At 45.2% G+C, this 13,439-nt stretch overlaps 1 protein-coding gene across 1 annotated transcript in view; it reads left to right on the top strand.

Annotated features, from left to right (window-relative positions):
- Positions 1-241: 241 nt before the first annotated feature.
- Limch1 (LIM and calponin homology domains 1) overlaps positions 242-13,439 on the top strand; it is a 292,070-nt gene continuing 278,872 nt past the window's right edge. Inside the window, exon 1 of the mRNA XM_090343161.1 lies at positions 242-387. Coding sequence (XP_090199287.1) covers positions 292-387 — 96 coding nt within the window. The 5' untranslated portion in view covers positions 242-291. The remainder of the gene's footprint in view (positions 388-13,439) is intronic.

Here is a 13,439-nt window from a genome sequence, read left to right as displayed (position 1 = left end):
CCCCCCCCCCCCCGTCCATCCCCCTCCGGCGGGGCGGAGCGGCGGGGAAGGTGGAGAGGAGAGGGAGCTCCCGGCGTCTTGGCGCTCGCTCCCGCCGGGCACTCACTCTGCCCGGCCCCGGCGGCGCGGGGAACAGCTGCGGCAGGCTCCGCCGGGACCTGCGCCTGGCGAGGGAGCGGAGGGGAGGGCAGGAGGGCGGGCGGGAAGGGGCGGGGAGCGCGCTCCTGCGGCAGCGGCCGTGCTCTTCTCGGCGGCCCAGCGCGCTCCGGCAGCGGACCCCGGGCTTCGCAAATGGCTTGTCCCACGCTCGATCTGGAAGCTCTTCAGCCCCTGCAGCCCGAGCCGCCCCCCGAGCCCGCCTTCTCCGAGGCGCAGAAGTGGATCGAGGTAGGGGCTGGTGGCCGGCGGGAGGGTGGCCTTGAGGGAGTCGCTGGGATCTGGGGACCCGCCCCGCTCACCGGTGGATCCCTGATCGGACTCGAGATCCAGCCTCGTCCTCCCCCCCACCCCCGCCCCACTTTCTTGGCTGGCTGCTCGGGGTCACCCTGTCTGGCCCCGGGGGATCTGCAGTCCCCCGGCGTTTGGGCGTTGGATCCCCCGAGGGGGCTGCGCGCTCGGTGTGTGTGTGGGCACTGCAGTGTCGCGGTGCGCGCGGTCCCCCAAGCCTTCGCCCGCTTCTGCCCGCCGGCCTCGGAAATCTCAGCGGACATCGCTGCCCGGCCGGGCTGTAGAGCCGCAGAGGCGCGCTGAGCTCCCAGAGTCCTCCCGGGCGCCGCATTTTGGGGTGTCCTGCGCCCTCGCCCCGCACTCCGCCTCTTGGTCTCCCTCCTGGGCCTTCGGGAGCGGCGTTGGCGGGGTCTCCCGGGGGGCGTCTACCCTCTGGAGCCGCGAGGCTGTTGGGGTTCTGGGCGGGTGAGACCCACCTGCGGCGAGCCCTCCGCGGGGACGCGGCTCCGCGATTGGCAGCCGCCTCTTGGAGTGGGCTCGGAGGAACCTGGTACCTGGCCCAGGGGACAGATTGCCCGTCTTGAATGACTAGGTGGCCGGCCAGAGAAATCACTGGCGCTCTCGTCTGGCTCAGTCCGGGCAGCTGCGTGCTGGGTGATCCTGATTCACGATGCCTATCTGTAGTCGGAGCTGGGTAGCCCTGCGCTACCCAAATGACCTGTCTGCAGGAATGGCGGGAGGGGGGGGGGCGATCCCTTGAGACCCGAGCAGGGAATCTGCCTGGATGGATGTGATCGGTTCTCTTCCCCTGGGTGCCTCCCCGTCCTAGTTTACCCCTTGATCCTGACCCAGCAGAGACTGGTGGTCCCTTAGTAAACCCCAACCCCACCCCGGAAACATCCCAGGTCTCAAGGGCTGCTGGGCAACCCAGCTTCGGAGGCCGCAAGATTTACACCTCCCCACTTGCCTCTGGAAAACCCTCTCCCCTCGTGTGGCCGGAACACTCCAGCCACAGGCCTGCCACCTTCCAGGGTTCCCCAAGAAGCTAAGAAACAGAAGGACAAACTCTAGAAGATTGCTAAAAGCCCAGCTGGGTCTCTTTATCATTTCATAACTCGCTATCGTATGAGGAAAAAAAAGGCACTGGCCTTTTATTTCTATCTTATTTATTTACTTATTTAATGCTGCTCTGGGGTTTGAACTTAGGGCCTATGCGTTTGTTGGACAAGCGCTCTGCCACTCAAGGCACGCCTCCAGCGGCTTTTTATATTTGATATGTGGCATGTGACAGGTGTTCTGTCTGCTGCATACTTGGATAGGCAGGCAACACAAGAGACATTTGTAGTTGCCGCCTGAGTGGAGAGTAAGATGACTGTATATATATATATTTTTTTCCGTTGAATTTTCTCAAGATTGATTTTGGATGTGGATGGGGTGAAGGGAAGATGTAAGACCAGACTGTCCTTATTTTTCATCAAGTAATTTATTCCCACTACCCTCCACTGCAGATACCACCCGCACACCCACCCTTTATTATTTTTTTCTACAATTTTATCTTTTAATTTTGCATTTAGGTAAAACTGTGGAAGAACAGATGGAAAAGTAATTGAACATGTATGACAGACTTTATTAGTGTATATGCACATATATGCATTATCCATTATTAAGGAAAAGAGGAACAACATCAAAAGAATTGTGGTTAGCACAAGTTTAAATTCTCTAAGAAAATAAATATCTTCAACACCTTTAACAAATTCCAACGTTGCTAAGATCCTGTATGCTCACCCTTTAAAAGGGTATTGTAGTAGATAGTTCAAGTGCACACATTGGAAGGGTGAGCCTCCATCACTTTGGGGGGGCACGGCCCCCATCTAGAGTAAGATTGAAAAGATCCACCTCAGATCTGTGGCCTTTCCTTTCTTCCTTCCTTCCTTCCTTCCTTTCTTCCTTTCTTTCTTTCTTTCTTTCTTTCTTTCTTTCTTTTCCTTCTTTCTTTCTTTCTTTCTTTCTTTCTTTAAAGTTAAGAGTGCATATATCTAAATATCATGCAAAAGAGACATCAGCCTTTATTAACCCTTAGAAAAAAGGAAGAAGTTCCTTAAGAAATTCTTAGGCCTTGGAGACAATTTGGCATTAGTCTTTAGCCAAGTATTCCCACCGAAGAATGGAGAAACTTTGACTTGACCGCGTGGCTTTAGGGCGAGGCAGCGGGAGCTGTTGCCTGTGCATTATTGAAAGGACCTATCTCCTTTCAACTGTGGGATTCGATTTCACTGAAAGGACCCCCCCTTCTTCTCCCACCCCCAGGCAATATAAAAAAAAGATCTTAACTCTGGGGAGAGGTTGAGATCTCCTCCTTCCTTAGTGGATATTCCCCCTGAAATGTAAATGTGGGTCCTCCCCACTCTGGTGGGGCTTTAGGGGCGGGAACAGATGGTTTTGGCACTGTTGCCAGGTGAACAAAGATTCCTCAGCTAATATAACTATAAACTAGCTGTTAGTGTGAACCCCGTTCCCAGGGGATTGCTATCTTGACACAATTGCATCTCCAGTAGGGGTCCATTGTCTCTGGCAACATCTTCACTAGTAGGGCTTTGTTTTTTTTCCCTTTTGTTGTGTTGGTGATTACATTTTCCACAGGCTTTTTTTCTTTTCTTCTTTCTTTGGTTCATTTTGAGTTCTAAGAATTTCACCCTTTCATTAAAAAAAAATGTTCCTCTGGGTGGAGTAAGTTAATAAACACACTTCATTGCTTGTTTCTTTTCATCAGTCCTGTTGTTTCTTTGATCAGAAGTTGTTGAAAATTTTCATTCTTAAAGCTCAAGGAAAGAACTCTGGGACTTAACTTCTCAGTGAGGAATTTCACAGCCAGCAGTCGTGGCTGTGGGAGGACTGTGTCACTGAGCAGGAAATGTGGCTGGGAAGGAGGCTCTTCCCTCACCCCACCCCCAGCCTTGGTTTTAGTCGGCAAAGATGATCTAAGGGGGGTCACATCCTGGGTATAGTTGAGTAGTAACACAGCCACTTTTTATAGCTGTAGGAGCAGGCTGTGTGTCTTTTTGTGGGGCTAAGATAAACAGCCCATTTCACGCATTCATTGGCGGGACATATTCCTTTTTTAGAAGGTCTTCTAAGCCAGGGGAAGTAATGTATCATGTGGCTGAGAGGTCCACCTTTGCTGCTGGACATCATGGGTCTGATTTTCTGGTCTGTCACTTTCTGGCTAGGTGACCTTGGGCAAGCTGCTTTTTCCGTCTTTATGGTTCTAAATATTTTCTTTGAATGATAGTTCTCATTGTTAACAGAAATAACAAAGGGATATTGTGGAGAACATCACAAAACAGGAAACTAATAATATTTCACTTGCCTACTAGGACTGCTGTGAGGATTTCATGAGTGAATATGTCTGAAATGCTTAGAATGATTCACAGAGCTTAGGAAATGAGGTTTAAGTGATAGTTCTTATTATTACCATTGATATTGTTCTTACTCTTACCAGTGCTATTATTACCATGGCTGCTGCTACCATTCTTTCTGTTGTTAGTAACAACTAAGCCTGCTGTTAAGAAATACTTCAGATGTATAAGTTTCCAATGTGGAAATTCAATTCAATTACCTACTGATTTCATCCTGTTATCTTACTATTCATTTATTCATTCCTTTATTCATTCAGGGATTGAACTCAGGGACTTGGGTATGCTAAGCCAGAGTTCTAACACTGAGCTATACTCCAGCCTATCTCTGTTGATACCGAATAGTGTGGCCAGAAAGTAAGAAGATGGTTGTTCCATGTTATTATTACTATCACTGTAGCTATTTTTATTTGACAACATTAGGAATTGAACTCAGGACTTTGCTCTTGCTAGGCTGGTACTCTTCAACTTGAGTTATGCTTCCAGCCCTACTACACGGTATTCTCATTGTATTTAAGTGATTTGGGGATCTGAGGAAAACCTGTAATAATCTAACCATAAGATGACTCACTAGTCCATCAAGGCTTAGAAAATGATTCATTAGTATTGTGTTGGACATTGTTGAATGTGTGGATTTTGCTACCTAACCCGCAAGCAGAATAATTAGTGCCTCTCCTCTTGTAGACAATTCAAAATTAAATCATTAAACAAGTGGTAAATGTGCAAATATTCATCTCAAATACAGAACTATTGTGTCCACAAAGGCAGTGTCAACTCTTCGGAGAAATAACAATTCCTCCATTGAATTTCCTTCTTCCCCCCTCCCTTCTCTTTTCTAATGGCATTGATAGAGTTAGTTTTTTTGCTAGTAGATAGATGATTCTAATTTTTCCATTCTCTCCTCCCTTTGTGTCTTTCCACCCATAACAATATTAGTCTGTTATAATCTGCAGTTTTCTTTGGTGCCAAACACTTTGTGGAGAAACAGATGTCCATTCAACTTGCTTTTAGTTGATTTGGAACAGGTTGCCAGATCCTTAAGGAGGGGCTGGAAATTTCAATCAAACTGTCTTCCTTCTCAGTTTGAGAAATTTCTGGACTCCTTTAACTTAATCATAGCATATCCTTGGGACCTGGTGATGAATGCAGTGTTACTTGTGACCTAATTCCTATTTCATACAAGTGGGACTAGACTGGAAGGAATCTGTTCATTCTTTTGCTTCATTTCTCCGTATCTACATAGAATTATTTCTTTTATTCAACGGAGACCTAATTCTGAAGAGTAAAAGCACTGAAGATACCTTAATGCTTCAAGACTAAATGATGCTATACTACTTGGCAGTAGGGAAATTTATGAGTAGCCTTTGAGATAATCTAGTATTGGGTAGTCACTAGTCACTAACCTCGGACATTTGTGATGTAATGCCATGAGTTATTATGACATCTAATTCTCCATCTCTGAAGGGACTTGATGACTCTTACAATATTTTTAAAATATAATTTTGTTACAAAAATGTTTTAACTTTAGTCTTCCAGCTCTATATGGGAGAAATGGGGCACAGGAAGAAAATTTGGGGGTAGCTGAAGAACGGAATAGTAGTTTGAATAGATTTGTAATATCAGAGTAAGGCACATCTTTCTCACCAGGACTTTGAAACAGTCTGCCTTGTTTGTACACAGAACTGCTGTGACACAATGTTGTCACATGGTGAGAGAACAGTGAAGTCCCACAAGTTTGGGGAAAGGGGAAGAGGAGTTGGAGGTGGGGCTGGCAGTTCTAGGCCCCGCATCTCCCTGGAAACCAAATGTATCAAATAAGTTCTAAATGGGCAGAGAGCACTGGCCACCAGAGGTGGGGGAGGGAGGGGGTCATGTGTTCCTAAGCCATTGGGTCTCTTGGCCCTTGCTTTCCACAGATGCAGGACAATGGAGCATGTTGCAGACATCTGGCTTTGAGTCTGGGTGGCAGTCCGTGCTAGGTGGGAACAGGCAACTCTAGAAGTGCTGGAAATTGGCTCAGTGGCTTTTCATTTTGCTTCAGACTGTCCTGAAACTGCAGTTCTGCAGCAGCCGCTGCTGCTGATTAAAGCTATCATTTATCTAGTGCTTATTGTATATTAACATTGGTTGAATTCTGTGCACATATTGTTTCCTCATAAGTAAGTACTATTTTTTTCTCTTGTACCAGTAATAGGACTTGAACTCAGGGCCTGGGCACTATCCCTTAGCTTTTTCACTAAAAGCTGTGCTCTACCACTTGAGCCACAGCTCCACTTTCTTCTTCTTGGTGATTAATAGGAGATAAGAATATCATGAATTTTCCTGCCTGGGCTGGCTTTGAACCAGCATTTGCAGATCTCAGCCTCCTGAGTAGCTAGGATTACAGGTGTGAGCCACCAGCACCTGACTTTGTAGAATTTGAATAAGTAATAAGTACCTCTGTGGTCTGTTTGGCTTTTTTCTTCAGTTGGGAGTATAAGGACAGTTATTAAGGTTAGAGCAGACAATGAGAGTCAAAAATAGAAGCAACCTTGACAATAAGTAGATTTTAGTTTGGAAGCTTGAGTTTCCCAGTGTCTTTTCTGTGGCAGGGGGCGGGGGGGGGGGGAAGAGAGAGAGCGCGCATGAGCGCCTTGCTGACCACTGAGTTTTAGGGCTATCTAGAGGGGTGGGAGAGACAAGATTGGTGTCAAAAAGTTGGGCTTGTTGTTGCTTGGTTCATCTGTAAGTTCATCATAGGAGACTGAAACTTAAGTTGTGCTGTGAGACAAAAAAATCCCTGTGAAGACTAGTCATTTCCTGGTTCCCAGCTTTGTCAATGCTGATGTGCACAGCTGTCTGTGGCCTTTGCGGTAGAGCTCTCATCTTTGTCCATGTGGACAGATTTCACCTGGGGTAGTGAAAATGTTGCATTGGGCTAAAAGGCACTTTCTTCTCCCAGAGGAGACTGGTAGTATCAGGCATTGAGGTCCAGTGCTAGAAGGCCAGGGGGCCTGCTCTGCAGCTCATTGACTTGGTGAGTTGAGCTTGTGGTTGGCATCCCTACACTTCAGTCTTATCAAATGGCTGAATTGTGGCCTTGATTTTCATGGCTCAGAACTATACCAGTTAATACTAGTTGATCTTCCTTCCCTTTCCCTTTCCCTTCTCTTCCCTTCCTCTTCCTTTTCCCCTTTCCTTTCCCCTTCCCCTCCCCTTTCTTTTTTTGTGCCATTACTAGTGTTTACACTCAGGACTTGGGTGCTGTCCTTAGTGAAAAAGCTCAAAGCTGATACTCTATACTTGAGCCACAGCTCCACTTATGGCTTTTCACTGGTGACTTGGTCATAAGAATTTCCCAGGTTTTCCTGCCTGGGATGGTTTTGACCCATGATCCTGAAATCTCAGCCTCCTGAGTAACTAGAAATATAGGCATGAACCATCAGGACCAAGGTAAACTGGCTGATTTTTTTTTTAAAGTTCAGACTGTCTTATGATTTTTGGAAAATACACTATATCATTTCTTCTGAAGGATGTGTGTTTGCAATTCTGGTGAAAGATAGTGCCAGAAGTGACTTGTCCAGGGAAGGGTGGGGTAAAAGATGACTTCAGTGCAGTAAGACGAAGAAAGGAAAGGTTGGTAGAATTGTGTTGTTAAGTGACTGAGAAATATAAAAACAGCTGAAACTAGAGGGTTCCTAATAATAAAGAGAAAATGCTAGTTCTTTATATTTAAAAGAGGAATGTCAGAGTATTGGCAAAGTCCTGCCTGGATCAGAGACGATGCCTCTCTCTGCGAGGAGGAATGACATCACTGACTTCCGGTCTGTAGAGGAAAAATTCCATGCTTACGCTTGCAAAGAGATGTCCTTCTGCATCTGACCCCAGTGGGTGGCTGTCAGCTTCCAGGGAATTACTTTGGCATGAAGTGGAAACAAGGTATCTTGATTATGTACCATATAACTCAGAAATAATTTGGTGAAAACACGGTTTCCTGCAAAGCCTATACTGTCAGCAAAACTGTATGTGAGAGCTCTGTGCTGAGCCCTGAAGAATTGAGCTGTTAGGCCAGGACAGCTAATCTGTGTGGCTGTGGCTACTCTAGAGTATCTACTGTAGGTTGCAGCTTAACCTCCAGGTCAACTGTAGAAATTAGGCCTAGAACCCATCTAACCACCACTCAATAGGGCACCAGAGGCCATGTAGAATATCCCTGTACTTGCTTGTTGGTGGTGGAAATACTTGGATTTGAAGTCAGGATGCTGCCTTTGTTAGGCAATTGCTCTGCCATTTGAGCCAGTCCATCAGTCCTGGCCTGAATTTTCTCTTTGAATAAAGGTCAAGGGCAGAGGGATTGCTTATTTTTCATTATTATGATATAATATTTGAAAAAACAAATCTTTAACCTTATTCATTACCAAGTAAGTTTATAGCAAGTGAAGAACTGGAGTTTGATTTATTATAATGGGTATATTATTATCTTTTCCTAAGAAACATTTGTAGCAGAATGAGATTTCAAACAATTATTTATTTATTAAATTTTTCATTATGCCCATCCTGGAGCTTGAACTTGGGGCCTGAGTACTTTCCCTTAGCTTTTTTGCTGAAGGCTGGCACTCTGTTATGTGAATGGTATCTCTGTTTCTGGCTGTTTTAGGTATAGCTCAACTTAGATTATTTTTGCCCAGGCTCCCTTTGAGTCTGGATCCTCAAACCTCTGCCTCCTGAGTAATTAGGATTACAGATGTGAGCTACTGGCACTCAGCCAATTATTTTATTTTTAACTCAATATTTTGTTCGAATTGAAATGGAATGAAGACTTTCTCAAATGTTTCAAAATATGAAAACAATGAGTTGGGATGCCTGGCTATCATTCATTTGAATTTCCTACATTGCAAACAATGATATAAAAAAAATAAACATTAATATGTGACAGTGGGCTCTAAGAATTCCTTAACTTCCTTCCTTGGAAAGTGTTTACTGAGCTCCCAAAGTGATAGGCACAGTGCTGTGAATCAGTGGGCGTGGACCAAACAAGCATAGCTCCTGAGCGCACAAAATAAAGTGAGAGAGAATAAATAATTATAGGACTAAAAATTTGGATGCAGATTATAAAGGCAAAGAATAGGCCGAATAGGCACCTGTAATGCCACCTCTTGGGAGGCTCAGGCATGTGGGCTGTGGCTTTGAGGCTATGTGGTCAGACTGTGTCTCAAAAAGAAAACAAAAGGGGGGGGTTGGGCACAGGTGGGTCATGCCTTTAATCCTGTCTACTCAAGGGGCTGAGATTTGAGGCTCATGGTTCCACAGTAGCCATCCAGACACAGGGAAATGCTTATCTCCAATAAGTCAGAAAAGTGCTGGCAACAGAGGGGCGTGGCTCAAGTGTCAGCACCAGCTGTGAGTGAGAGAAGTTTAAGCCCCAGTTCTGGTACCAAAAATAAAACAAACAAACAAACAAAGCCTGGTGCTGGTGCCTCATACCTGTGATCCTAGCTACTCAAGTGGTAGAGTGCTAGCCTTGAGCAAAAGTAGCTCAGGGACAGTGCACAGGTTTAGAGTTCAAGCCCCAGAACTGGTGGGAAAAAAAAGAAAAAGAAAAAGAATTCTTTTCCTAGAAGAAATGGCAGAGAACTGTTTGAGCTTGGACTTGAGGGTTAAAAAATACACACACACACACACACACACACACACACACACACACACACACACACACACGCTTTGCCAGTCCTGGGGCTTGAACTCAGGGCCCGAGCACTCTACCACTTGAGCCACAGCACCACTTATGGCTTTTTTCTATGTATGTGGTACTGAGGAATCGAACCCAGGTGTTTGTGCATGCTGGGCAAGCACTCTACCACTAGGCCAAACTGGGAAGTAAAAATCTTGGGTGAAACGGAGGCTGTGGAGGCCCCCTCTCCTTGGATGAAAAAGCAGCTGCACGAAACCTGTGTGCTTCTTAAGTGGTGAATGGTCATTTCGTAGGGTGATTCAGGTGGTGACTTGGGAACCTGCTCTACATTCCTCTGAAATGCGCAGTTTATAAACAAATCGTCCGAGGCCACTTGGGCAGCACCATAAATCCTCAGTTGTCTCCTCACCGTCCAATGTCGCTGCCAGTGAGGTGATCACATCACCTATCCAGAAAGGAGATGGAAGAGGGGAAAGAAAGACTATGGCCTTCTTGTAAGGTCCCTTCTAGAAACTTCCTCCTGCACATCTGTTTCCTTTCTATTGCTCAGTGACCTGACTACTCTGGAGGTGATCTTTTAGGCCTTAGTAAGTCATGCATCATTTCCTGGAGAGAAAGGAGAGAGGGATTGCTGAATTTGGGGGCGCCTTGGATCAGCTTCCTTACTTCTCCAGGGCTAAATCCTTTCAACCCCTGGCTTCACCACTACTGCCTGGGCCTCGCCCTCCCCATGGCCTTGCAGCCAGGAGCCTTCCACTTCTGCGGCACACCTGGCCCTGCGCACAGCACACCTGGCCCTGCGCTCGGCAGGGGAGGAATGGTCCCTGGGAGCCTGATCTCCATCCTCGGTCTCCACCCTCGTCCCCCACTTTCCCACTCCATTCACAGCCCCGCAGGGTTTGGTGCGTCTGAGCCCAGCCACGGCCACCGGATTGGCACTTACACTCTAGGGTGGCAGAGAAAGTAGATGCTGTTGCTGTCCTGACAGGACGCAAAGTTATTTTTGAGGAATGATTATAATCAGCGGTTCCTTCAGTTGTTGCCCGAGGCAGTGAGCGATTGGACCCCTGGCAAGCGGTGGCAGAGGGAAGGGTAATTTAAGGAGCCCTCTTTTAACTACACAGAGCTTCAGGACCTTCACCTTCTCTTTCTTTCCTAACCTCAAAGCCTCTCCCCCCTCCCCCCGCCCCTCACTTAAACTCAAAGTCCAGCTAAGTTCAGAAAAAGGATTACCGTTCTTCCAATCTGAGAGTATCTGAAAAAAGAAAAGTACTGAAGAGAAGTTCTGTTTATCACAATATTCTCCAGTACTAAGTGGGAATTTTTGTGTGTGTGTGTGCTGGTTTGAATACTAAATTTTTGTAAAATTGTATTTTTTTGTTGGGATAATGTAAAGAGGGGTTACAGTTACATTTGTCAGATTATGGGTACATTATTTCTAGAACCTTGATACCTCTTCTCATGTTTATGCCCCCCTTTCCCTCCACCTACTCCAATTGTTATTATGAAGGTGATGTTCAGGGGGGTTACAGTTACTTAAGTCAGGTAATCAGTGTATATGTCTATATATGTGTACATATATAGGTATATACATATTTTGGACAATGTCACCCCTCCCTTGCTCTCTCCTACTCCCCTGCAAGTATAGTTGTTTGTTCATTTTCAACATAGTATGCATTCAGTACCATTCTTTCATTTGTTTACTCTCTGTCCCCCCATTTCTGTGCCACCCCTTGCCTTCCCAAAGACAGATAAATGAACAAACAGAACAAAAAGAAAAAAAGCCCAACATAGCAAAAAGGGAAAAAAACTCTATTGTTTTCTCTTTTTTGTATTTTATTTATTTATTTTTAAAAATATTTTTATTGTAATTAATAAAAGGGTTACATGATATTTGCCAGATAGAGGGTGCATTAATTCACATACATTGATACCCTTTCACATGTCTTGGTCCCCATTACCCTCCCCCACACCCAAAAACCCTATTGTTTTCATTTCCTAGGTTTGATAAATATTATTTTATATGATCAGATGCACAGAGAAATTGTGCATTTCTGTTCTTCTGAGTATCCTTTGCTCTCACTGTGTGTGAATGCCTAGAGTGTATAATTTATCATGTTCCTATGTATTTTAGATCTAGCTTCTGCATATGAGAGAAAACGTGGTGGTATTGAATCTTGAACTCACATTGTACCACTTGAACTATAGCTCCACTTCAGCTTTTTGGTGGTTAATTGGAGATAAGAACTCATGGCCTTTCTTCTCTGGGCTAGCTTTGAATGATGGGCCTATAATCTGGGCTTAGGTGTGCACCAAAAAGTGAGTTTTTTTTTTGTTTTTGTTTTTTGTTTTTTTGCCAGTCCTGGCCTTGGGCTCAGGGTCTGAGCACTGTCCTTGGACATTCTCAAGGCTAGCACTCTACCACTTGAGCCTCAGCACCACTTCCAGCTTTTTGCTATGTATGTGGGTACCGAGGAATCGAACCCGGGTCTTCATGCATGCTAGGCAAGCACTCTACCAGTAGGCCAAACTCCCGGCCCCAAAGTGAGTGTTTTTATTTTTATTTATTTATTTTTTATTGTAATTAGTAAAGAGGTTACATGATATTTGCCAGATAGAAGGTGCATTAATTCACATACATTGATACCCTTTCACATGTTTTGGTACCCATTTCCCTCCCCCCCCACACCCCCCACCCGTCTTGGTTTTCCCCCCTTCCCTATCAAATTTCAAATATCCAAATACAAATAAATTCAATATATCAGATAACAAAGTGAGATACTATACCAATATGAGATAACCAAGGGACAGCAAAGGAGATGAGAGACAACATAGTACATTAAGGACAACAATCATTCGTTATATGGCTTTTGTTTCACTATCCTGGAGGTCCTTTCAATTAGCTTCACATTATATGTCCTTATGTATCAAGATTTTGCTCTATTGCAAATCTCTGCTAGTAGAGCCCAAGGTTTCTACTGATTATGACGAATGAGGGAAACCATTGAGCCTAAGTTCCAAAGTGAGTATTTTTAAAAGTAAAAATTCCACACAAAGATACCAACTGATCTGAAGAAACCACCATTTGTGACTGTGACCCGGGGAAACACTGAGAAACAGCACCCTCTCCACCTTTCCTATACAAAGTACAAAAGTGTCTTGTGGAGCTGAATGTTGTCATCAGCCCACAGATGTGGTTGCCACTCATTTCCTAAGGGACCTGGCAGGATGTCATACACTGGAAGGAGCCAGGGACAAGTGGAAGCCTGATTCATCCTGAGGCAGAAATGATGGAGGGCGGTGATACCAAGTGAGAAAGGGGCCAATTCAGACCCAAAGTAGACAATGACAGCATGGACCTATTTCTAGACCCACAGCTACAGTCCAAGTGCTGGCCTGGTGCCTGGCACTCTTTTATGCCCATTTTATAGAGGGGAGCATCAAAGCATGGAGATATTAGCTGATTGGCTAGAAGCCATAGAGCTGATAAGAGACAGAGCTGAGATTTCACATCTGAACCTAGGTAATCTAACCCATGAGATTGGATTGATCAATACTATACACTATTGTTTTATCCTCAATATAGCTGCCTAGTGTATGTCTCTGTGTGTGTGTGTGTGTGTGCCCATGTATGTGTGTGTACATGTAAAACACACGTACATAGAAAGGGAGATTTTCATTATAAGAGATAACTTTCCAGTTCATCTTTGGAACCCATTAAAAACTCCCCAGGAGACCCTGATTTCAGCTCCTTCCAACCCAGCAGTGGGCCCGCCCTCCTGTTCCCCTCCCCAGTTCCTTTTCTGTCTAAGATACTGCTTATTGAGCATCTTCTGTGCACACAGTACTGTTAGTTGCTAGGAAACAGTTCCACCAATCTGGCTCCCATGCACATTCCCTGCAACTGG

The sequence above is a fragment of the Megascapheus bottae genome, chromosome 13 (assembly GCF_031878675.1).
Source record: "Megascapheus bottae isolate mThoBot1 chromosome 13, mThoBot2.hap1, whole genome shotgun sequence".
Lineage (NCBI taxonomy): Eukaryota > Metazoa > Chordata > Mammalia > Rodentia > Geomyidae > Megascapheus > Megascapheus bottae.
The sequence above is the reverse complement of the archived record's forward strand: the minus strand, read 5'-3'. Positions and strand labels throughout refer to the sequence as shown.